Source organism: Ranitomeya variabilis, chromosome 4 (genome assembly GCF_051348905.1).
Source record: "Ranitomeya variabilis isolate aRanVar5 chromosome 4, aRanVar5.hap1, whole genome shotgun sequence".
In the NCBI taxonomy this organism is placed as follows: domain Eukaryota; kingdom Metazoa; phylum Chordata; class Amphibia; order Anura; family Dendrobatidae; genus Ranitomeya; species Ranitomeya variabilis.
Genome location: NC_135235.1, coordinates 643,573,911 through 643,600,319, shown reverse-complemented (window position 1 = coordinate 643,600,319; position 26,409 = coordinate 643,573,911). Strand labels below are relative to the sequence as shown.

The following is a 26,409-nucleotide window of genomic DNA, read 5'->3' as shown; positions in this document are numbered from 1 at the left end:
ACATATTGTACTTCATGTTAGTGGTAAAATTTGTTCGATATAACTTGCGTTTATTTGTGAAAAAAACGAATATTTGGCGAAAATTTGGAAAATTTCGCAATTTTCCAACTTTGAATTTTTATGCCCTTAAATCACAGACATATGTCACACAAAATACTTAATAAATAACATTTTCCACATGTCTACTTTACATCAGCACAATTTTGGAACCAAAATTTTTTTTTGTGACGGAGTTATAAGGGTTAAAAGTTGACCAGCAATTTCTCATTTTTACAACACCATTTTTTTTTAGGGACCACATCTCATTTGAAGTCATTTTGACGGGTCTATATGATAGAAAATACCCAAGTGTGACACCATTCTAAAAACTGCACCCCTCAAGGTACTCAAAACCACTTTCAAGAAGTTTATTAACCCTTCAGGTGTTTCACAGGAATTTTTGGAATGTTTAAATAAAAATGAACATTTAACTTTTTTTCACACAAAATTTATTTCAGCTCCAATTTGTTTTATTTTACCAAGGGTAACAGGAGAAAATAGACCCCAAAAGTTGTTGTACAATTTGTCCTGAGTACGCTGATACCCCATATGTGGGGGTAAACCACAGTTTGGGCGCATGGCAGAGCTTGGAAGCAAAGGAGCGCCATTTGACTTTTCAATGCAAAATTGACTGGAATTGAGATGGGACGCCATGTTGCATTTGGAGAGCCCCTGATGTGCCTAAACATTGAAACCCCTAACAAGTGACACCATTTTGGAAAGTAGACCCCCTAAGGAACTTATCTAGATGTGTGGTGAGCACTTTGACCCAACAAGTGCTTTACAGAAGTTTATAATGCAAAGCCGTAAAAATAAAAAATCATATTTTTTCACAAAAATGATCTTTTCACCCCCAATTTTTTATTTTCCCAAGGGTGAGAGAAGAAATTGGACCCCAAAAATTGTTGTGCAATTTGTCCTGAGTACGCTGATACCCCATATGTGGGTGTAAACCATTGTTTGGGCGCAGGGCAGAGCTCGGAAGGGAAGGAGCGCCATTTGACTTTTCAATGCAAAATTGACTGGAATTGAGATGGGACGCCATGTTGCATTTAGAGAGCCCTTGATGTGCCTAAACATTGAAACCCCTAACAAGTGACACCATTTTGGAAAGTAGACCCCCTAAGGAACTTATCTAGATGTGTGGTGAGCATTTTGACCCAACAAGTGCTTTACAGAAGTTTATAATGCAGAGCCGTAAAAATAAAAAATCATATTTTTTCACAAAAATGATCTTTTCACCCCCAATTTTTTATTTTCCCAAGGGTAAGAGAAGAAATTGGACCCCAAAAATTGTTGTGCAATTTGTCCTGAGTACACTGATACCCCATATGTGGGTGTAAACCATTGTTTGGGCGCAGGGCAGAGCTCAGAAGGGAAGGAGCGCCATTTGACTTTTCAATGCAAAATTGACTGGAATTGAGATGGGACGCCATGTTGCGTTTGGAGAGCCCCTAATGTGCCTAAACATTGAAACCCCCCACGAGTGACACCATTTTGGAAAGTAGACCCCTTAAGGAACTTATCTAGATGTGTGTTGAGCACTTTGACCCAACAAGTGCTTCACAGAAGTTTATAATGCAGAGCCGTAAAAATAAAAAATCATATTTTTTCACAAAAATTATCTTTTCACCCCCATTTTTTTATTTCCCCAAGGGTAAGAGAAGAAATTAGACCACAAAAGTTGTTGTGCAATTTGTCCTGAGTACGACGATACCCCATATGTGGGTGTAAACCATTGTTTGGGTGCATAGCAGAGCTCAGAAGGGAAGAAGCGCTATTTTACTTTTCAATGCAAAATTGACTGGAATTAAGATGGGATGCCATGTTGCGTTTGGAGAGCCCCTGATGTGCCTAAACATTAAACCCCCCCACAAGTGACACCATTTTGGAAAGTAGACCCCCTAAGGAACTTATCTAGATGTGTTTTGAGAGCTTTGAACCCCCAAGTGTTTCACTACAGTTTATAACGCAGAGCCGTGAAAATAAAAATATTTTTTTTTTTCACAAAAATGATTTTTAGCCCCCAAGTTTTGTATTTTCACAAGGGTATCAGGATAAATTGGACCATAAAAGTTGTTGTCCAATTTGTCCTGAGTACGCTGATACCCCCTATGTGGGGGGGAACCACTGTTTGGGCGCATGACAGAGCTCGGAAGTGAAGGAGCGCCATTTGGAATGCAGACTTAAATGGATTGGTCTGCAGGCGTCACGTTGCATTTGCAGAGCCCCTGATGTACCCAAACAGTACAAACCCCCCACAAGTGACCCCATATTGGAAACTAGACCCCCCAAGGAACTTATCTAGATGTGTTGTGAGAACTTTGAACCCCCAAGTGTTTCACTACAGTTTATAACGCAGAGCCGTGAAAATATTATTTTTTTTTTTTTTTCACAAAAATGAAATTTAGCCCCCAGTTTTGTATTTTCACAAGGGTATCAGGATAAATTGGACCCTAAAAGTTGTTGTCCAATTTGTCCTGAGTACGCTGATACCCCCTATGTGGGGGGGAACCACTGTTTGGGCGCATGACAGAGCTCGGAAGGGAAGGAGCGCCATTTGGAATGCAGACTTAAATGGATTGGTCTGCAGGCGTCACGTTGCATTTGCAGAGCCCCTGATGTACCCAAACAGTACAAACCCCCCACAAGTGACCCCATATTGGAAACTAGACCTCCCAAGGAACTTATCTAGATGTGTTGTGAGAACTTTGAACCCCCAAGTGTTTCACTACAGTTTACAACGCAGAGCCGTGAAAATAAAACATATTTTTTTTCCCACAAAAATGATTTTTAGCCCCCCAAATTTTTATTTTCCCAAGGATAACAAGAGAACTTGGACCCCAGAAGTTGTTGTTCAATTTGTCCCTAGTACGCTGATACCCCATATGTTGGGGTAAACCCCTTTTTGGACGCACGGGAGAGCTTGGAAGGGAAGGAGCACTGTTTTACTTTTTCAACGCAGAATTGGCTGGAATTGAGATTGGACGCCATGTCGCGTTTGGAGAGCCCCTGATGTGCCTGAACAGTGGAAGCTCCCCAATTCTACCTGAAACCCTACCCCTAACCTCACCCCTAACCGTTTACTGAACATTTTCTGACAGTCATAAGTGCCACGTATATAAGTGCCACGTATTTAAGAGCCACGTATTTAAGTGCCACGTATTTCAGTGCCACGTATTTCAGTGCCACAATATTTCAGTGCCACGATATTTCAGTGCCACGTATTTCAGTGCCACGTATTTCAGTGCCACGTATTTCAGGCACTGAAAAATACGTGGCACGTAAATACTTCAGTGCCACGATATTTCAGTGCCACGATATTTCAGTGCCACGTATTTCAGTGCCACGTATTTCAGGCACTGAAAAATACGTGGCACGTAAATACGTGGCACTGAAATACGTGGCACTGAAATACGTGGCACGTAAATACGTGGCACTGAAATACGTGGCACTGAAATACGTGGCACTGAAATACGTGGCACTGAAATACGTGGCACTGAAATACGTGGCACTGAAATACGTGGCACTGAAATACGTGGCACTGAAATACGTGGCACTGAAATAAGTGGCACTGAAATACGTGGCACTGAAATACGTGGCACTGAAATACGTGGCCACTGAAATATCGTGGCACTTATATACGTATATACGTATATAAACGTATATTTCAGTGCCACGTATTTCAGTGCCACGTATTTCAGGTTAGGGGTAGGGTTAGGGGTAGGGTTAGGGTTTTTTGTTTTTTTCTTGTTTTCTTGTGTTTTTCTATAAAAACGCATGCGTTTTACCGCGTTTACATGCATTTTTTCACACATGCGGTTTTTTTAAAAAACGCATGCAGATAAAAACGCAAGTGTGAAACCAGACTAAAAGACGCTTTTTATAGCAAAAAAGTTTTTGCGTCTCCACATTTTGAGACCTATAATTTTTCCGTATTTTGGTCCACAGAGTCATGTGAGGTCTTGTTTTTTGCGGGACGAGTTGACGTTTTTATTGGTAACATTTTCGGACACGTGACAGTTTTTGATCGCTTTTTATTCCGATTTTTGTGAGGCAGAAAGACCAAAAACCAGCTATTCATGAATTTCTTTTGGGGGAGGCGTTTATACCGTTCCGCGTTTGGTAAAATTGATAAAGCAGTTTTATTCTTCGGGTCAGTACGATTACAGCGATACCTCATTTATATCATTTTTTTATGTTTTGACGCTTTTATACGATAAAAACTATTTTATAGAAAAAATAATTATTTTGGCATCGCTTTATTCTGAGGACTATAACTTTTTAATTTTTTTGCTGATGATGCTGTATGGCGGCTCGTTTTTTGCGGGACAATATGACGTTTTCAGTGGTACCATGGTTATTTATATCCGTCTTTTTGATCGCGTGTTATTCCACTTTTTGTTCGGCGGTATGGTAATAAAGCGTTGTTTTTTGCCTCGTTTTTTTTTTTTTTTTTCTTACGGTGTTTACTGAAGGGGTTAACTAGTGGGCCAGTTTTATAGGTTGGGTCGTTACGGACGCGGCGATACTAAATATGTGTACTTTTATTGTTTTTGTTTGTTTTTTTTAGATAAAGAAATGTATTTATGGGAATAATATTTTTTTTTTTATTATTATTTATTTAGGAATTTTTTTTTTTTTTTTTTTTTTTACACATGTGGAAATTTTTTTTTTTACTTTTTTACTTTGTCCCAGGGGGGGACATCACAGATCGCAGATCTGATAGTGTGCACAGCACTCTATCAGATCCGCGATCATACTTTCATCGGAGCAGGCTGCAGCTTTCATCTGCAGCCTGCTCCGACCCGGAAGTGCTCCCTGCAGGACCCGGATACAGCCCCTCGGCCATTTTGGATCCGGGGACTGCAGGGAGAAGACGTTCGGTACGAGGTGAGTACATCACCTTGTACCGATCGTCTCAGGGAAGCCCGCAGGGAGCCCCCTCCCTGCGCGATGCTTCCCTGTACCGCCGGTACACCGCGATCATGTTTGATCGCGGTGTGCCGGGGGTTAATGTGCCGGGGGCGGTCCGTGACCGCTCCTGGCACATAGTGCCGGATGTCAGCTGCGATATGCAGCCGACACCCGGCCGCGATCGGCCGCGCTCCCCCCGTGAGCGCGGCCGATCGCGTATGACGTACTATCCCGTCACCGGGAATTAAGGCCCACCCCACCTCGACGGGATAGTACGTCATACGGGCTTAAGGGGTTAATCGCAGCAGGTCCAGTACCCCTCCACAGAGAGAGAGAATATGAGTCTAGGAAGAGGTTTTCACAGGTACCCATTCACATGGAGACGTTTATTCTCAGCGAGGTAGGCAAGCGTAGGACCTGATATACGAGAGATGCCGTAAAGGGGCTATCAGGTACACATAAAATTGGCCATTTTTATGCGCTAAACGCTCTCATTTTTCATATTTCTAGTGCAGTATTGCAGTTCAGTTTTCATGTTTCATATTTGCATGTCTTAGCGCTGCAGTGTGCTGCCTTTTTTACTTGACTATATATGAGTTGGTTACTCTAGGTTCAGCAACTGTTCACACTTAGTCTATGTATGGATGTGCCGGTCAGTTTTTTCAAATTGAAACGGCATGTGGCACCGAGTCCCACATAGTCGGCGTCGTGCAGGACTTGTTGCACCCTATAATTATTGGCCGGGATTTCTGTCTGTTTTGGGATTTGTGGGGAAAAGGTTCTGAGCTCCCTAGCAAGAGTAGGGAACCAGTGAACCCTGGAAGGGTGTCACCACACCCAGAGACAGACAGGTTTCCTTTTTGTGTGCTGGTTGGGGATGAGGAGGAAGTGTCCCCTGCATCTGACACTATGGAGTTAGAGGTAACCGGTGAAAATTTTGGGACTGACCAACATAGGGACCCCACTGTGAGGGAAGCCTTTAATAATGTCACAGTTATTGACGGGGTGGTACAGGAGCCGGGGGCAGACACAAGGTTTCCCCATTTTCTGATGAGTGGGGAGTTGTTGTACCGGGTCACGAAAATAAGGGAGGAGTTGGTAGAGCAGTTGGTAGTGCCGGGTCCATATAGACGGAAGGTGTTGGACATGGCCCATTCACACATCTTGGGTGGACACCTAGGGGTGGAAAAAACACAGGAACGGGTTGTGCAGAGATTCTATTGGCCTGGGTGTCACCGAGAAATAGTGAACTATTGCAGGTCCTGCCCTACATGTCAGCTAACTGCTCCCACTCCTCATTTCCGGAACCCCCTTGTGCCACTGCCCATTATTGAGGTACCGTTCGAGAGAATTGCCATGGACTTGGTTGGTCCCTTAGTTAAATCAGCCCGGGGCCATCAGTATATATTAGTCATCCTGGACTATGCCACACGCTATCCTGAGGCAATTCCCTTGAGAAATTCTTCCTCGAAGAGTATAGCCCGCGAGTTGGTCCATGTCTTTTCCCGGACAGGTCTGCCGAAGGAGATCCTGACTGACCAGGGGACACCTTTCATGAGCAAGGTGATGAGGGAGTTATGCAAAGCCCTGAAAATCTCCCAGTTGAGGACCTCGGTGTACCATCCCCAGTCAGATGGTCTTGTTGAGAGATTTAACAAGACACTGAAGAGCATGCTGAGAAAAGCTATAGAGAAAGACGGTAGAGACTGGGATTGTCTCTTACCCTATCTGATGTTTTCCATTCGTGAAGTTCCACAGGCCTCCACAGGGTTCTCACCGTTTGAGCTTCTATATGGCCGACATCCGCGAGGACTCCTGGATGTAGCCAAGGAAACCTGGGAAGCCGAAGCCACGCCCCACAGAAGCGTCATTGAGCATGTGGCCCTGATGCAGCAGAGGATTGCAAAGGTGATGCCTATCGTGAAAGAACACCTCCTCCAGGCACAAGAAGCTCAGGCCAGAATCTACAACCGGTCTGCAAGAGTGAGGCAGTTCAATCCGGGAGACCGAGTTCTTGTGTTAGTTCCGACGGTGGAAAGCAAGCTCTTGGCCAAATGGCAAGGGCCATATGAGGTTGTCGAGAAACTTGGTGAAGTAAATTATAAAATTCACCAACCAGGAAGACGGAAACCATTCCAAGTGTACCATGTCAACCTCATCAAGCCGTGGCAAGATAGAGAGCCGACAGTAACTCCATCGTTGTTAAGCAACCCAGAAGGTGAGGTTGGAGCGGTTACTATAGCGGAGACGCTATCGAAGACCCAGAAACAACAGTGCCGGGAGTTACTCCAGAAAAACAGGGACCTGTTTTCAGAGTTGCCAGGACACACGAAGGTCATAGCGCACGAGGTCCTAACAGAGCCACATGTGCGGGTGAACGTGAAGCCCTATCGTATTCCTGAGGCTCGTCGAGAAGTTATCTCCAAGGAAGTGGAGCGTATGTTGAAGCTTGGAGTCATTGAGGAATCCAAGAGCGGTTGGTCGAGCCCAATTGTCCTGGTCCCAAAACCTGATGGAGAGTGGAGGTTTTGCAACGACTATCGGAAGTTGAATGAGGACTCCAAGTTTGACGCTTATCCCATGCCCCGCGTTGATGAGCTCATCGAAAGGCATGGGCCCGCCAGGTACATAACCACCTTGGATTTGATGAAGGGGTATTGGCAGATCCCCATGGCACAGGAAGCCAAGGAGAAGATGGCGTTTTCTACACCAGATGGATGTTTCCAGTATGTCCGGAGGCCGTTTGGCCTACAGGGAGCTCCGGCGACCTTCCAGAGGGCTATGGATAGAATCCTTGCACCCCATAAGGAATACACTGCTGCGTACCTGGATGATATCGTCATCTTTAGCCCGGACTGGGAGAGTCATCTGGAAAAGGTCCAAGCGGTGTTTGATGCTATAAGAGAGGCCGGATTTACAATAAACCCGAAGAAGTGTGCCTTGGGTAAAGAAGAAGCTAAGTACCTTGGATACATAGTGGGTCGTGGAGAAATAAAACCCCAAATCAGTAAAGTGGAGGCAATTCAAACATGGCCAAAACCAGTTTCCAAGAAGCAAGTTAAAGCCTTCCTGGGAATCGTGGGATATTACAGGAGGTTCATCCCAAACTTCGCCACGATGGCTGCGCCTCTGACTGACCTGCTAAAAGGGACATAATCAGTAATGGTTAAGTGGTCCAAAGAAACAGAGTCAGCCTTCCAAGAAATGAAAGAGGCTTTGTGTAAGCAACCCGTTCTGATGGCCCCAAACTTCAAAAAAGAGTGTTCTTCAGACAGATGCCTCAGATGTCGGGGTGGGAGCAGTCCTTTCCCAAGAGCTACATGGGGAGGAGCATCCTGTCCTCTATCTGAGTAGGAAGTTGTCCTCGTCTGAAAAGAACTACTCAGTCGTTGAGAAGGAGTGCTTGGCCATAAAATGGGCGGTGGACACATTACGGTACTATCTGCTGGGACGTGAATTTAGATTGATATCCGACCATGCCCCACTTAGGTGGATGAGGGAAACGAAGGGTAGAAATGCTAGGGTCACCCGTTGGTTCTTAGCCCTGCAGGACTTCTGTTTCCATGTGGAACATAGGGCCGGGAAGCTGCATGGTAATGCGGATGCCTGTCAAGAATCCCTTGTCTAGTGGGGGAAAGTGCCAAGCCCCACGGCTTTAGGCAGAGGGGGGAGGTATGTAGCGTGGCTAAAGGGTGTCTAATCGATGGGGGATATGTGTGGAGGTGCTAGCCTCCAGTGTGTTAAGGCTCCAGCACTGAGCCTGAAGGAATGGACTCTTGTTTTTTCCCTTTTGCCTGAGTTAAAGGCTATTTGTTTTTCCTGTTTATGCTAAACTGGTTTATGAAGCAATAAACCTTTGAACTTTTGTTGGAACCTGCCTCCTAAGTGTCAGCCGTCGCACCTGAGTGAGTGAAATCCCTACAATATATATATATATCACCCTCACTGCAGAGTGCCCCTATAACCAGTACGTAACAGGGCAGCCTCTCTAGCAACTACTTATCCTAGGTGCAGTTCCTTGACTTACCTGAGGGTAAGGGGGCGCCAGAGCGTTACGACTGTGTAAGCTCCGTCACAGATTGGTGACGGCGGGGTGATATCCGTATCCCCCAGCTCTCTCGTTTCCTTACAGCTCTCTTTTAATTCTTTGTTTATTTTTCACTTAGCAATGGCATTGAAACTGGTCGTCTTCTGTTGTAGCAAATCAGTGTTAAAGAATTGTACATTTGGAAATGTCAGCTGTAGCACCAATAGTATACTCAGCTTCAGTGTACATGATCAATTCTTCAGAACGATTCTTGATTAACTACTCTGACATTTCTAAATTCCATACAGGTGTCCCCAATAAACTGGCCATTCAGGGTGTAATACTGGTGAATAAAACAAGACTGAACACAAGACCTTTACAACCTTCTACACACTTCATGACACTTTCTCTCCATCTACCTGATGATTCTGAAGAACATTGGGATCTTCTTGTTTACAGTCCTGTGGAAGAAGAGGACGGGGACATCTCTCTGGTGTTGTCCTCTCACTGGATAGACCTGGAGGAAACACATACGTGGACTGAATTAATTCTTTACATAATTAAAGGCCATGTGTATTTAGTCCTGTCTATTACCTGGTGATGTGAGGGGCTGGGGAACCTCCATCATGACGTCCTTGTACAGATCTTTGTGTCCTTCTAAATACTCCCACTCCTCCATGGAGAAATAGATGGTGACATCCTGACACCTTATAGGAACCTGACACACACAATGATACCGTCATCCCCCCGATCCCTCCATAGCGTTACTGTACAATGTCCCAGCATTCCCAGCAGTGTCACCTCTCCAGTCAGCAGCTCAATCATCCTGTAGGTGAGTTCTAGGATCTTCTGGTCATTGATGTCCTCATGTATCAGGGGGTGAGGTGGAGGCCCTGTGATTGGGCTCAGGGGTCTTCCCCATCCCTCAGACACAGGGGCCTGACAGCGCTCACTAGAGGTCTTCTTCACTACTGTGTAATCCTGGTTATGGAGAGACACATTAATAAATCTCACTACAGACATTTCCAGAGTTCTCACCTCACCAGTTCTGTCCATCTGTTATTCCCATAGATAAGAATGATGTAATGTGACGTCATCAGAATCTCTCACCTCTCCAGTAAGCCGGAAGAGGATCTCTAGGGTGAGGTGTAATATCCTCTCCGCCATCTTGTCCCTGTCCCTATCCATCCTTGTAAGGTCACTCAGGAAAATTCTCTTATATAGAAGATCTCCACTGAGAGGATCCGATATTGTAGGGACCTGAATGGGGAGAAGATGACGATGTAACATCATAAAGATCCCATGTAAGAAACCTCCGGAGCTGTTACCGGCGTCACATGATCACTACATCCAGTCATGGCCCCGTCCTGCCCCCGGTATAACACACAGTCCCATTATAGTCACATACAGAGGTTTATCACAGGCTCAGCACTGAGGGGGTTAATGTCCCCAGTAATGGGGGATCTCCAGCACCTACCTCCACCTGCAGGGCCGCACACCACATATATGGCTGCTCTGTGCGCACAGGACCTGGGATGAGGTCACAGGAGGGGAGGAGTCAGGGGTCACATGATCAGGGGCCTCAGTATGCAGGACTCTGCTGTGCTGGTTGTCATGGTGCTGGATGAGGGGAAGTGTATGTGTGGGGTCAGGAGGGACCATGTGCTGGTTGGTCAGAGGAAATAGTTCTGAATTGTTTCTTCATGGTGCTATTTTTTTTTTACCTGACTGAATGGTGGCATTTTAACAACAGTGTGTAGACTTTTTATATCCACTGTACACTAATGCCAGAAACCTCACCATCAAGATGGAGGAATTAAAATTAATAATGTTGGAAAATAATTATGATATTGTGGGGATAACTGAGACACGGCTGGATGAGAGCTATGACTGCGCTGTCAATTTAGGAGAATAACCGTACAAATACACAAGGGGAAGAGATTTGGTTATGTGGAAAATTTTCCTTATATCTGAAAACACTAAAACAGACAAATCATCGGGCCTGAATGGTTCACACTCCCGAGTACTGTAGTAATGATGTACTGTGACAGAAAAAAAAATTCTAAAATTTTATAACAGGGTCTGTAACACAGGACTAGTACAGAGCAAACGTGGTGCCAATATTCCAAAAGGAGACAAACCTGAGCTCAGAAACCATAGGCCGGTAAGTTTAACCAACAAATGCTCTCAAAACACAAATCAAGCCTCAAGTTTGATCAACACATTGGAAATCCTGAAGCTCTTTGCAAAGGGCTCAGTTACATTAGCCGGTGATCTGAAGTAATTGTGTAGCGCCCCCACTGCCGCAGGGCCGAGGGGTACCCGGTACAGGGCCTCTGAGTCTCTGCTCTGGGGTTGTCACGGTGGCTAGGCCCGGTCCGTGACCCTGCTGAGGGGCGTACAATAAAAGATGTGGAGGTATGGGATGATAACGTTATAGTGCGGTGTAGTGCCGGTCGCAGTAAATAACGAGGACACCAGGTTGCAGTCTCTTTACCTCTTTACTGAAGGCTTCTGGGTCCTCAGTCCGGAATACGGTTAACAGGGCTGCGCAAGTCCGGTCGGTCCGATGGCACCTCCAGAGTTCCCTTCGCAGGTGGAAATCTGTGCCTACCTGCTAGCGCTTGTGTGTTGCGGTCCTTCCCTGCTGTGCTTACGGGATAGTACCCCACAACTGTTGTGTCTGTTTCTCGTGTTCCCTCACAACTCGATTCTGATGTTCTTCTACGTCCCCCTGATCTTACGGTTAGGATGCACCCGTATGACGGGGAGGCTCGGAGGTTCTTCCTGGGCTCTATTGTCACCCCTCTCCTGTTGTTACCCCCCCTGTGTCTTCCTGGGTCTGTGTGAGACAGCCCGCCTGTGACTGACTGTCCTGCCGTAGGTTTGAAGTTTGGCTTGGAGCTCTATACTTCCTCGGCGTTCCGGCCACCGGTTATGCGCCTCAATAGGATGTTGCCTCGATCTTACAGCACGACTCCTACTGGTGTTTCTCCTAGTTGCGTTGATCTCGTTTCTCACTCAGCACAATAAATCTCGCTTCTTGTCCTTTCTTGGGGTACCGCCGCTATATCGTGCAGGCGCGGTCCCGTAACGTTCTCTCTAGTTGCTAGGCCTCTGTCAGGATCCCACCCCTGACGGGGACCCCTCTGAATCTTCCCCTACAACACCCTCTGCCACAAGGTGTTGCCTGGTTCCAACCCAGTCAGCTTTCTTTCTAACTTCCTGCCTAACCCCCAGTTTTACCAGATTGTGAGGAGTGGCCTACTAAATAGAACCCTTAGCTCCCCCTGGAGGCCAGACTGTGAAATGTATTGGTGTCTGTGATACCTGGTCAGATGAACTCCTTCGGTGCCATCAGACGTACCATAGCCCCCCTTAGCGGCGGAGCCACAGTACTGCAACGACCAGGACTCTGGGGCGCTGCACTTGTAAACCCAGCTCTGAAGTCCTCAAAAAAAAATCACATATATCCCATGTCGCTATTAGCAGACTACAAATGGACACCAGGAATTAGATTGAATACATGTTTGAAGAAGCCTAAATCCTAAGGAAATAGATTCACCTTTTTCTCTAAAAAACCTGATACTTTGGAACTTTTTCCCTGGGCACCATCATCTAAAATTGGTGATATTACAGTCGGGGATCACTCACTGTGCACTGACACGTTGTCAATAGCTCATTTGTCCCACCACCATCCTATCCCCTGTAACAATGCTACTCTCTTGAGAGCAATCTGAGGTATCACATGAACTATTTCTATTTAAAGTCCGGCTGGTTTATTTCAGTTTTCATAAACCACATCACAGGAAAACTTAAATAGAGCCTTTGTCTGGCACAAAGTGCAACATAAAGTAAGAAGTCCATACAATAGTGCTGGTTAGTCCACCTGGCTTAGGGCTCATTTCCACTTGTGAGAAACACGTCCGTGTCTCGCATGTGGAAACCAAGCTGTGGCGCCGTCACTTTGGAGCAGAGCTGTGCAGCTCCATGTGTTCGGAGCGTGCGGCCGCATAGGCTCTGGAGTGCCGGCGCCACAGCTTGGTTTCCACATGCGAGACACGGACGTGTTTCTCGCAAGTGGAAATGAGCCCTTAGAGTCCAGCTTCTTAGATCTTCAGCAAATTCACTCAATCCAGCAGGTCTGAACACCTCCATACACAGACATGTGTGAGACAAACAGGTCTCATTTTACAAAGTGAACCACACCCAGGAGTGGAGATATAGTGAGCAGCCATCTCTCCAAAATCTTCAGCTGCTCACAACCTATGGTAGCAGAAAAACTTGCCACTCAGATTTGAGTAAAAGTGAAATCGATTTATTGGCAATCCATATAGTATAATGTTTCTGTCTTTTCAGACCTTCATCAGAACTGTGAGGAAACATATAAAACAATGATCAAAACAGGAAAATTAAACACACATCATACGAAAGAAAATTTCACCATACAACATCGGATACAATGAGAAAACATCTGTATGATAAAGGTTATCTATCCATGTTATAAGTAACTGTAATCCTCTTGAAGGGCAAACAAAATAAATTATGTACATACCCCATCAGAAATTTTGCTTTCTTGGCCTTTTGTCAGAGAATATGAATGATAATACCAAAACTTTTTCTCCACTCATGGTTAGTGGTTGGGTGAAGCCGTTTATCGTCAAACTACTGTATTTTCTCTTTTGAAATCATAATGACAACCCAAAAAATCCAAATGACACTGATCAAAAGTTTACATACCCCATTTCTTAATACTGTGTATTGCCCCCTCTAACATCAATGACAGCTTGAAGTCTTCTGTGGTAGTTGTGGATGAGGTTCTTTATTTTCTCAGATGGTAAAGCGGCCCACTCTTCTTGGCAAAAAGCCTTCAATTCCTGTAAATTCCTGGGCTGCCTAGCATGAACTGCGCACTTGAGATCTCCCCAGAGTATGATGACTCTACTTTACCCCTCAGCCCAATCACCCTGACAAAGAATAGTGACACCCATTATAGTATGATTCTCCAACTGTATTCTCCACACAACCCTCCATACAGTATGATGACCACAAAAAGTGCACCATACAGCATAATGGGCCCTCCATACAGTATAACGAGGCCCTGCATTACCTTCTGTACAGTGTAATGGGCCCCTCATAGTGCTCTATACATTATAGTGGCCACAAAAAGTGTTCCATACTGTATAATGTCCCCATATAGTGCTCAATACATCATAATGGGCCCTACATAATCCTTCATACAGTATAACGGTGCCCTGCATTGCCTCACATATAATGGGCCCCACAGAGTGATCTATACAGTATAATGGCTTCAAAAAGTTCTCCATACAGTATAAAGGACACCACATAGTGCTCCATAGAGTATTAACCCCTTCACGACCTTGCCCTTTTCCGTTTTTGCGTTCTTGTTTTTCGCTACCCTCCTTCCCAGAGCCATAACTTTTTTATTTTTCTGTCAATATGGCCAGTGAGGGCTTGTTTTTTGCGGGACAAGTTGCACATTTCAACAACATCATTGGTTTTACCATGTCGTGTACTAGAAAACGGGAAATAAATTCCAAGTGCGGTGAAATTGCAAAAAAAGTGCAATCCCACACTAGTTTTTTGGTTGGCTTTTTTGCTAGGTTCACTAAATGCTAAAACTGACCTGCCATTTTGATTCTCCAGGTCATTACAAGTTCATAGACACCAAACATGTCTAGGTTATGTTTTATTTAAGTGGTAAAAAAAATTCCAAACTTTGCTAAAAAAATATAAAAATTGCGCAATTTTCCAATACCCGTAGCGTCTCCATTTTTCTTGATCTGGGGTCAGGTGAGAGCTTATTTTTTGCGTGCCGAGTTGGCGTTTTTAATGATACAATTTTGTTCTTTTGATTGTCCATTATTACATTTTAATGCAATGTCGCAGCGACCAAAAAAAGTAATTCTTTCGTTTCTAATTTTTTTCTCGCTACGCCGTTTAGCACTCAGGTTAATCCTTTTTTTTATTGATAGATCGGGCAATTCTGAACGCGGCGATACCAGATAGGTGTCGGTGTGATTTTTTATTATTATTTTATTTTGAATGGGGCGAAAGGGGTGTGATTTAAACTTTTATATTTTTTTATTATTTCCATATTTTTTAAAACATTTTCCTTTACTTTTGCCATGCTTCAATAGCCTCCATGGGAGGCTAGAAGCTGGCACAACTCGATCGGCTCAGCTACATAGCAGCGATCATCAGATCGCTGCTGTGTAGTTGAAGTGCAGGCTTGCTATGAGCGTCGACCACAGGGTGACGCTCACAGCAGGCCGGCATCAGTAACCATAGAGGTCTCAAAGACCTCTATGGTTACTATCCTGACGCATCGCTGACCCCCGATCATGTGACGGGGGTCTGCGATGCGATCAATTCCGGCCGCGAGGCCGGTAGTGCCGGTGAAATGCCCCTGTCAGCGTTTGACAGCGGCATTTAACTAGTTAATAGCGGCGGGTGAATCGCGATTTCACCTGCCGCTATTGCGGGCACATGTCAGCTGTTCAAAACAGCTGACATGTCCCGGCTTTGAGGTGGGATCAGTGCCAGAGCCCACATCAAAGCAGGGGACCCGACCTCCGCTGTATAAGTACGGTGGAGGTTGGGAAGGGGTTAAAGGCCTCAAATAGTGCTCCATACAGTATAATGGCCTCACATAGTGCTCCATTCAGTATAATGACCCCATATAATGCTCCATACAGTACAATGGACCATATATAGTGTACCATACAGTATAATGGCTTCACATAGTGCTCCATACAGTATAATGGGACTAACAGCGCTCCATATGGTATTATAGGCCTCCTATATTGCTCCGTACAGTATGATGGGCACCATATAATTGTTCATACGGTATGTAGGGACCCACGTAGTGCTCCATGCAGTATATAGGGCCCCACATAGTGCTCCATACAGTATAATGGTCTCACATAGTGCTCCATTCAGTATAATGGCCTCACATAGTGCTCCATACAGTATAATGTATCCCACATAGGTCTCCATACAGTATAATAGGTCAATCATAGTGTTCCAAGCAGTATAATGGTCCCACAAAATCCTCCATACAGTATAATGGCCTCACATAGTGCTCCATACAGTATAATATGCCCCACATAGTGTTCCATGCAATATAATGGCCCAACATAGTGCTTCATGCAGTATAATGGTCCCACATAGTGCTCCATACAATATAATGCACCTCATATAGTGCTCCATACAGTGTAATGGCCTCATATAGTGCTCCATACAGTGTAATGGCCTCATATAGTGCTCCATATAGTATAATAGGCCCCACATAGTGCTCCATACAATATAATGCAGCCCACATAGTGCTCCATACAGTATAATGGCCCCACAAATTCCTCCATACAGTATAATAGCCTCAAATAGTGCTCTGTCTCATGCAGTATAATGGCCCCAAATAGTGCTCTATACAGTATAATAGACCGCACATTAAAAAAAAATACTCACAAATGTCGTTTCCTTCATGACGTTTTCAGATCCTCTGCTCATCTCAGAACAGTGGGTGCATTGTAATAACATCATCGCTCCTGCTGCACTATGACATCAGACACAGAGGGGGAATGATGGGAGCTGTAACTCTCTCCTCCATCATTGCTTTGAAATGTATCAGCATCTAGGATGGTTAAAAGTGCAATGACGGGCAGGGGCAAACTATACTCAGGGGACCCTCCCAGCGTTGCAGGCCAAATATACTCACCCTGTGGGCCAGGTTTGAACTACGTACCGGAGTTTGACATATGTGAACACTGTTCTCCGTGTGCACGTGTGCGGGAAGATTGGCAGGCCGTGCGTCCGGATAAGAACAGACATGTCTGCGTGTTTTGCACACGGACACATGGTCCGTGAAAACACGCTGACATGTGTCACTACATGTACCGGAGGCACTGACGTGTGAAACCGGCCTTAGCTAGTGCTGCTACTGGTTTGTTAGGTATCTCTGGGACTGACAACTTCTCAGCTCCTCCTGACAGACATTAGTGTTGCCAGTCACTCAGCAGTTTAATTTCGGGTATGGCTTGCAAATCCTTTTCCTGTCCCAGTGTACAGTCAGTTGACTGCTGCTATCAATGGAAGCTTTGATAGCATTTGCTGCAATCTCTCGATGCCGGCGACGAGTCTGTCTGATAGATTTGCTATTCAACGTGAGACTGTCTGGATCATGGCCAAGAGACTGAAAAACAGCAACAAGCAGGTGTGTCCCTTTTCTATCTCTAGTATTAGTTCTGTCTAGAGCTGCAGTAACTTCCGTAGTCGCAATGTTAAAAGTAGAAGCTATGAGCAAAATACAGGAGTCACAATGTTGACAGATTTTACTGACTTACGTTTCTTGGGACTAAAATGCCCTTCGACCTCATAACTATTGCTGTCTGAAGTGCCCTTGTTGCTACAAAGTTCAGCCGATGCTGTCGACTGCTGAACTCACTCAGTTTTCTTTTCTCTTCGCTTCTGTACCTGTAATTATCTCTGAAATCTTCTTTCCTCGACCATGGCCAGCTTTCTGTCTAGTCGTCCCATGCTTCCATGACAACCTTTCTCTCTGAGCAAGCAAGAAATCACAGTCTTCCTGAAGTTTTATAAGTTTCATGGCAACAGCATGAATGACATCAAATAAATCATCAAGTTTATTAACACATTCCTTCTCCTTATATTTTTGTGTTTTGGTTCGCCGTTTAGCATTTCTTCCTGAGACTTTTCCATTGACCAGACTCTTCACCTTACTGATTGATTTATTTTACTCACTTATATAGCTCCATTAATTCCACAGCGCTTTACATACACTTTTGGCACTGTCCCCATTGGGGCTCACAATCTAGATTCCCTATCAGTATGTCTTCTGGACTGTGGGAGAAAAGCGAAGAACCCGGAGGAAACCCACGCAAACACGGGAAGAACATACAAACTTCCTTGCAAATGTTGTCCTTGGTGGTATTTGAACCCAGGACCCCAGCGCTGCAAGGTTGCAGTGCTAACCACTGTACCACTGTATTGCCCACTGATCATGTTAGATTGTTGCCTTGTCGGGATTCTTGCTTTTTCTGAGATTTAAAGAACTTCATTGGCTGCGACGGTAGCACTGGACAGTGAATGGAGTGCGAGTGCGTGCTATGACACAAGTGTGGGCTGGACAGCGGCCGAAGCCGAATACACAGGGATCTTATTGCTGCTCTATATTAAAACTACCCAAATCCTATTTTAACAGCTATTAAGTGTCCAAGGTCTATCGTTGAGCCACCTTTTAAACACAATCAAAAGAAATAATTTTTTAAAGCCTATTACAGATCATTATGTGTAAGAATTATAGGGGGTGAGACTTTGAATAAAACTAAATGTTATTTTTTCTATAGAACACACCCTGTGCAACCCACATGCTGTCTGTGATTAAGAATACAAAGGATAGGAGAAGCATTGCAATTTATTTATTTTTCATACGTGAAAATCACTGATGGTACACACTGACAATACACAGATTAAACTTGGATCCAAAACACTGATGAACAACGGTCCATATTTTTCCCGTTTATAAAAAATATTCAAGTCTGAATGAAACCTAAAATTGGTTTAAAAAATGTCCCACATTTCGAACATGAAGATGGCTTTTCCCGTGTGATTTCTCTCATGTTTAATAAGACTAAAAAAAAATTCTCACATTAGGAACATAAAAATGATTTATCCACTATATGAATTCTCTGATGTGCAACAAGACATGATTTTTCTGTAAAACTTTTACCACATTCTGAACATGCCTCATCCCCTGTGTGAATTTTCTGATGTCTAACAAGATTTGTTTTTCGATTAAAATATTTCCCACATTCTGAACATGAAAATGGCTTCTCTCCTGTGTGAATTCTCTGGTGTGTAACAAGTTTGAATTTCTCGCGATAACATTTCCCACATTCTGAACATGAAAATGGCTTATCCTTTGTGTGACTTTTTTGATGTCTAACAAGATGCGTTTTCCGATTAAAACATTTTCCACATTGCGAACATGAAAATGGCTTCTCACCTGTGTGAATTCTCTGATGTGTAACAAGTTTGGATTTCTCACTATAATGTTGCCCACATTGTGGACATGAAAATGGCTTATCACCTGTGTGAATTCTCTGATGTGTAACAAGAATTAATTTTCGACTAAAACATTTTCCGCATTCTAAACATGAAAAAGGCTTCTCCCCTGTGTGAATTCTCTGATGTGTAACAAGATTTGACTTTCGATTAAAACATTTACCACATTCTGAGCATGAAAATGGCTTCTCCCCAGTGTGAATTCTCTGATGCTTAACAAGATTGGATTTCTCATTATAACATTTCCCACATTCTGAACATGAAAATGGCTTTTCTCCAGTATGACTTCTCTGATGTGTAACAAGATGTGATTTCTCTGTAAAACATTTTCCACATTTTGAACATGAAAATGGCTTATTCCCTGTGTGCATCTTCTGATGTGTAACAAGTTTGGATTTCTCGCTATAACATTTCCCACATTCGGAACATAAAAATGGCTTCTCCCCTGTGTGAATTCTCTGATGTGTAACAAGATTTTTTTTCTGATTAAAACATTTTCCACATTCTGAACATGAAAATGGCTTCTCCCCTGTGTGAATTCTCTGATGTGTAGCAAGTTTTGATTTCTCGCTATAATATTTCCCACATTCTGAACATAAATATGGCTTTTCCCCTGTGTGACTTCTCTGATGTGTAACAAGATGTGATCTTTTTGTAAAGCATTTCTCACATTCTGAACATGAATATGGTTTCTCCCCTGTGTGAATTCTCTGATGTACAACTAAAACTGATTTCCGTTTAAAAAATTTCCCACAGTCAGAACATAAATATGGCTTTTCCCCTGTGTGACTTCTCTGATGTGTTATAAGTCTTGATTTAATACTATAACATTTTCCACATTCTGAACATGAAAATGTTTTTTTCCGTATGTGAGCTATTTGATGTTCAAAAACCCTTATGTGACTTTCATTTTGCATATTGGTGATTGATGAAGCAGAAGAATGGATTTGTTGAAAAGGATCAGATAACAGATTTCTTCTTAGATGGGCTTGAGGTGATTCTGGGATAATGGCATGCTGTTCCCATGTAGCTGCTGGGATGCCATAATCATCTGTAGCAAAATCTGAAAACATTAGATGTCCCTCTAAGCTCCTGGTAAAGTCATCTGTAAAGAATAAAACTTATTTTATTGTTTTCCAATTACAGTGAAAGTATAATCATATTACTATATATTTTAAACATTTTTATATAAATTGTAATGCAATTCAATTATCAACTGACTAAGAAAGTAGACTATAAACAGGCACTAATAGATTACGATATAGGACCACCAGACTTGTGCTCTTTTCATTTTTCACTTCGATGTTGAAGTCAATGCTTTGACTGAGTGAAATCTATACTATTTCTGCATTTAGTGGTTACTACTCACCTGTGTTGTTATCTGTAGAAATCTCCTCTTTACACCACTCATCCCCCGTCACATATATCTCTGTATCATTATTATGGGTCAGATACTTACCCTGAAACAAATATTGTAAAAGTCATATAGAGATAGGGAAGTTGTGTGAAATGAATAACAAAAACGATCATAAATGAACATGATGACCATACATGTGATAGCATTTCTAATCACTTAGCTGCAAGTTTCATGTATAAATCCAACCTGTCGTCTCCTAATTCTAACCAACAGTCTCCATAACCAGAAAATTTGGAGAAGATCCAGACAACATCTAATGTCTATGATCAGCGTTATCCTGTCATCTACACCAAATATAAAACAAACACTGAATGGCCACATTATTAGAGACACCCACCAAAAATTTTACCTCTTTTGGTCTTTAGAACCTCAGTAATTCATCATGTCAGAGATTCCATTCCACATAACAACGAAATTGTTCCGCAAGAATATTGACCCATGCTTTAGAGGGTAGCTGCTTGCAGTTTCTGCAAATTAGATGGAGGTACTGTTGTGCCTTTAACAACCCATTCTATCCCATTCCAAAGAATCTCTATAGGATTAGCATCTGGAGACTGAATGCCAGGGAAGCAAACAAAATTTGCTGTCCTGCTTTTGGAAGCAATCCAAGACTATATGACACTTATGGCAAAATGGTTAAGTAAACCCTATTGTCTAAACGTCCATGTAAAGGTATCAAAGGACAATGAATGTGCTTGGAAAACATTCACTACATCATTAATTCACCTCTACCAGCCTAAAATGTTAACCGCTGACACAAAGTGTTCATGGAGTCATGCTACTTGTGTGAAATTCTCACCCGTGTATTGTGCAACAGACATCTGGACCAATGCTTTCCACTGCTCAGTGTTATATTTTTTGTGGTCTTGCGCCCAATCAAATTTTCTCTCTTTAATTCTCTCAGACAGCAATGGCATTGCAATTGGTTGTCTGCTTTAATAGCATGGGTACTAAGGAGCAACAAGTGCATTCAGACTCATTAGTTGGACACCAGAGCTGAATATATTTGAAATTTGCTTTACCTGTTCCTGAAAATAATCTCTTATATCTTCTTCGAAAAGTTGATTATGTCCATAGGATCCACTTTCATTGGAGGTTTTTCCTTGATCATAACATTCTCAGTTTACTTTAGAGATCATTGCATGTCAAAAACCCTACAAGGTTGGAAGTTTATGAAATAAAGGCCCAAGCCTAGATTACGCTGCCTTATTTGAAGTCGCTCAGATCACTCAATCTTCCAATTCTAACATGGATTCACACACTGAGTTCAGGGGTCTATTCCATACAGAGAAGTTTCAAATAGGAGAGGACAGGTGTCTCAAATAAATTTTTCCATTCAGTGTATAATACTGGTGGATAAAATAAGACTGAATAAAAGATCTTCACAGCCTTCTATATAACATAGAGGAAATTTCATGACACCTTCTCTCCATCTACCTGATGATCCTGAGGAACATAGGGATCTTCTTGTTTACAGTCCTGTGGAAGAAGAAGACGGAGACATCTCTCTAGTGTTGTCCTCTTACTGGATAGAACTGGAGAAAACACACACAGGGACTGAATTCATTCTCTACTTACAGATTATAGGCCGTGTGTATATAGTCCTGTCTATTACCTGGTGATGTGAGGGGCTGGGGAACCTCCATCATGTCCTTGTACAGATCTTTGTGTCCTTCTAAATACTCCCACTCCTCCATGGAGAAATAGACGGTGACATCCTGACACCTTATAGGAACCTGACACATACAATGATACTGTCATTCCCCATTTCTTCATAGCGTTACTGTATAATGTCCCAGCATTCCCAGCAGTGTCACCTCTCCAGTCAGCAGCTCAATCATCTTGTAGGTGAGTTCTAGGATCTTTTGGTCATTGATGTCCTCATGTATCGGTGGGTGAGGTGGAGATCCCATGATTGGGCTCAGGGGTCTTCCCCATCCCTCAGACACAGGGACCTGACAGCGCTCACTAGAGGTCTTCTTCACTACTGTGTAATCCTGGTTATGGAGAGACACATTAATAAACCTCACTACAGACATTTCCAGAGTCCTCACCTCTCCAGTTCTGTCCATCTATTATTCCCATAGATAAGAATGATATAATGTGACGTCATCAGAACCTCTCACCTCTCCAGTAAGCCGGAAGAGGATCTCTAGGGTGAGGTGTAATATCCTCTCCGCCATCTTGTCCCTGTCCCTATCCATCCTTGTAGGGTCACTCAGGAATATTCTCTTATACAGAAGATCTCCACTGAGAGGATCTGATATTGTAGGGACCTGAATGGGGAGAAGATGACGATCTAACATCATAAAGATCCCATGTAAGAAATCTCCAGAGCTGTTACTGGCTCCACATGATCACTACATCCAGTCATGGCCCTGTCCTGCTCCGGTATAACACACAATCACATTATATCACATTGAGATACTGATTTGGCTTTTATCCTAAGTCATATTGCACGACTCGTTAAAGGGTTGATTGTGACTTGTAGGATCGCTACTTCCAATAGGTGGCGCTATAGAGTAAAGTCCTCTTTTTCTCAGAAGAGGCAATTTGCATAATCACATTATAGTCACACACAGAGATTTAACACAGATTATCTCCAATCCAGCACCAAAAACACAGAACAAATCTAAAAAAAAAAAAAAATCAACAATATCTAAATGTGTATTAGATATTGAATAAAAAAAAGACAAAGATATGAAGTGCAGGAAACATCCACAGAGATTGGGACAGAAGAACTGAAGAAATGAGTTACAAGTAGTGATACAACGTTAAAGAGAACCATCACGTGATTTATGCTTTACAAAGAGCAGACAACGTGACTCAGATCCTGCCTGCACAATTGCAGCCAGGTATGTTCCTCTCTGAAACGCTCCGGCACCTCGGACCGGCTTCTCCCTACACTGCTCTAGCCAATTGTATACATGAGGAGAGATCTGTTAATCAACTAGAGCGGTGTGGAGAGAAGCTTGCCAGGGAAGATGCCCAACTAGTCTCATTCCTTATCTCTCTCTAAAGTCCTTACCCAATCTTTAAACCATGTTTTCTGTGAAACACTGGAGCATTTCAGAGAAGAACATTCTTGGCTGCAATCATGCAGACAGGTTCTGATATATGCAGCTCATGGTTTGTGAAGCATGAATCACTCGTCAGGTTCCTTTTGCTACGCCCACCCATCTCCCATACATGTACTATGCTGCTGGTAAAGAGTTCCCACAACGCAAATGTGCAAAGCAGTAGGAAGCAGCCATCATATTTAATCACGCAGTGACTTGAGTAAAACTGACTGCTGTCCCTTGTCAGGAGGCCATCTCCATTTATCACGTGGGGAATTTTGTGCTCCCCTGATTAGCGATCACTGTGATTAGCCAGTCAATTCTATCATGCCAATCTCTGAAATGCAAACCATAAGCAAAACACATGTAAAGTCTGTCAGAGGTAGTCAACTCAAAAAGGTAACCTCAGACAGACTTGACGCTAGCCAAACCATCCAGCAGGTCTTAGACGAATCCCAGCTTCCACAAATTTGGAGTTATAATGGGACCGCTGAGTTGTTCCCACGGAGCAGCTACTTGAGGACAAAGCGAGCCTGAAGACAGGATATTCACACTAGCCAGGTCAGTAACTGAAAGGCCAAACCAAGAACAAAATCATGAGACAAAACTGTAGCCAAAGGAATCGCCAAGGTCAGATACCAGGAGGACAGTTAAAAACAAAGTCCGACACACTACGGTCAAAGTAATGAAGGATAAAAGAAAAAACAAAGTCAGGATCAAGCCGGGTCAGAATGAGGATATCAGCAGGAATAGAACCAGAAATGTCAAAGGTAAACTAAGCATAACACCTGTCAATTCTCAGCAGTACAATGGGAGTTAAAGTATGGTGTGGTACTACACCATTGACCAGAGCAGGGAGCTGATAACTCCTACAGAGATAATGAACAGCACTCACACCCATTCTATCTGGCTGGGTAGCACACAAGTTCCAACTATACTAGTATCCCTGGCTGGACAGTGCCTGCAATGTCTAGAGATACTGACCAAGATGTATCCACCATCACCAAGGGATGAAATTAGGTGGCACCTACTGACAAACGCAGACATCGATGAAGCCGTTCTAAGTAGATATGTGACAGTACTTTGTCTTTTAAGAGTATCTTCCAAACCTTTTGGTCCAGGCTTGTCAGGAAAAGATTGGTCAAATTTCCCGATCAGGTTATCGATGTTGATGTTACTAGCCAGAGCCCAGTATCTCTTCTCTGAATCCTGGCCTCTCTAGTGAACCAGATAATGCAGAGAGCCTCTCAAGATACAGAACTCAAGATTTTTTTGCACTTCATACTCCAAGTTACCTCTTATCGTAACAGGAAAAGAAGGATACATTATGTATCCAAAAGGATGGAGAAAGTTGCAGTCAGAAGGCTCCCGAATTAACGTCCTCAACTATTTCTTTATGTTCAAATTCATTTGTTCCCCAACTTGGCTGAAGAAATCTTGAGTTTTACATTCTTATTAGATAACCACACCTTATCACCAACACCAAAGCTTGGACTCTTATTAGCAGATGTGGTCTGTCTACTCTATGCATCATTCAAGGTTGTAGTTAGGTAATCTGAACAAAAGAACCAAGTGACTTTCCTCAACTTGTCCATGTAATATTTCACTGAGATTGTCATGCAGAGCAGTTCTATAAACTATTAAGCTTTTCCCCATGTACCTCTTTGAAAACTGGAGGCTGGTGGATCTGTAAGCAATGATGTGTGCTTTGATCAGCCATCATTAATATCTTTCCTGATCTCATCTCATATTCCTTAAATCTCCCAGTCTTTCAATCCCCTTCTCTACCTCCACCCAATTGCATCCTACATCTGCTCAATTTTTGGCACACAGCATTATTTCCAGCTATATTTTTTCACTTATACCAGATCCATTTGTCATCCTAATCTGTCACTGTGCTTTGAGCAGTATTGCACTTAACTGATAAGAGTCAGTGCTAATTTTCCACCAAAAGGACAGTTTTTGCTGTCAATTATTGATTTTTCCATTTGAACACTATGTATGTAAAAAAATTCAAAGTTGCTCAGACCGCGTAATTTTAACATTCTAATGTGAACAGAAAATTATTCAATAGTTTTTCTGCTGCGCTCCAGAATGACGGGACTAATTGCTATGCAGAAAAGCTCCAGTCAGGAAATGTGTCTAATAAATTGTCCATTCAGTGTAAAATACTGGTGAATAAAACAAGACTGAACACAAGATCTTTACAGCCGTCAACACATCATAGGGAAGAACTCATGACACCTTCTCTCCATCTACCTGATGATCCTGAGGAACTTTGGGAAGAAGAGGACGGGGACATCTCTCTGGTGTTGTCATCTTACTGGATAAAACTGGAGGAAACAGATACAGGGACTGAATTCATTCTTTACATACAGATAATTATAGGCCGTGTGTATTTAGTCCTGTCTATTACCTGGTGATGTGAGGGGCTGGGGAACCTCCATCATGACGTCCTTGTACAGATCTTTGTGTCCTTCTAAATATTCCCACTCCTCCATGGAGAAATAGACGGTGACATCCTGATATCTTATAGGAACCTGACACACACAATTATACCGTCATCCCCAGATCCCTCCATAGCGTTACTGTATAATGTCCCAGCATTCCCAGCAGTGTCACCTCTCCAGTCAGCAGCTCAATCATCTTGTAGGTGAGTTCTAGGATCTTCTGGTCATTGATGTCCTCATGTATCAGGGGGTGAGGTGGAGGCCCCGTGATTGGGCTCAGGGGTCTTCCCCATCCCTCAGACACAGGGTCCTGACAGCGCTCACTAGAGGTCTTCTTCACTACTGTGTAATCCTGGTTATGGAGAGACACATTAATAAATCTCACTGCAGACATTT

The 26,409-nt window shown here is 43.3% G+C and overlaps 1 protein-coding gene across 4 annotated transcripts in view; it reads right to left on the bottom strand.

Moving 5' to 3' along the window:
• Nucleotides 1-26,409, bottom strand: part of LOC143767341 (uncharacterized) — an 855,449-nt gene that overhangs the window by 19,070 nt on the left and 809,970 nt on the right. The window contains exons 10-18 of one of the 4 annotated variants that reach the window (XM_077255584.1): nt 26,186-26,365; nt 25,980-26,103; nt 25,823-25,896; nt 22,631-22,780; nt 22,322-22,501; nt 22,120-22,240; nt 21,942-22,039; nt 20,457-20,547; nt 18,769-20,192 (exon numbers count right to left, since the gene is read on the bottom strand). In XM_077255584.1, coding sequence (XP_077111699.1) covers nt 18,769-20,192; nt 20,457-20,547; nt 21,942-22,039; nt 22,120-22,240; nt 22,322-22,501; nt 22,631-22,780; nt 25,823-25,896; nt 25,980-26,103; nt 26,186-26,365 — 2,442 coding nt within the window. Of the gene's footprint in view, nt 1-18,418; nt 20,193-20,456; nt 20,548-21,941; nt 22,040-22,119; nt 22,241-22,321; nt 22,502-22,630; nt 22,781-25,822; nt 25,897-25,979; nt 26,104-26,185; nt 26,366-26,409 lie in introns of those variants that run through there. The other 3 variants (XM_077255581.1, XM_077255580.1, XM_077255583.1) reach the window with 3 other exon arrangements.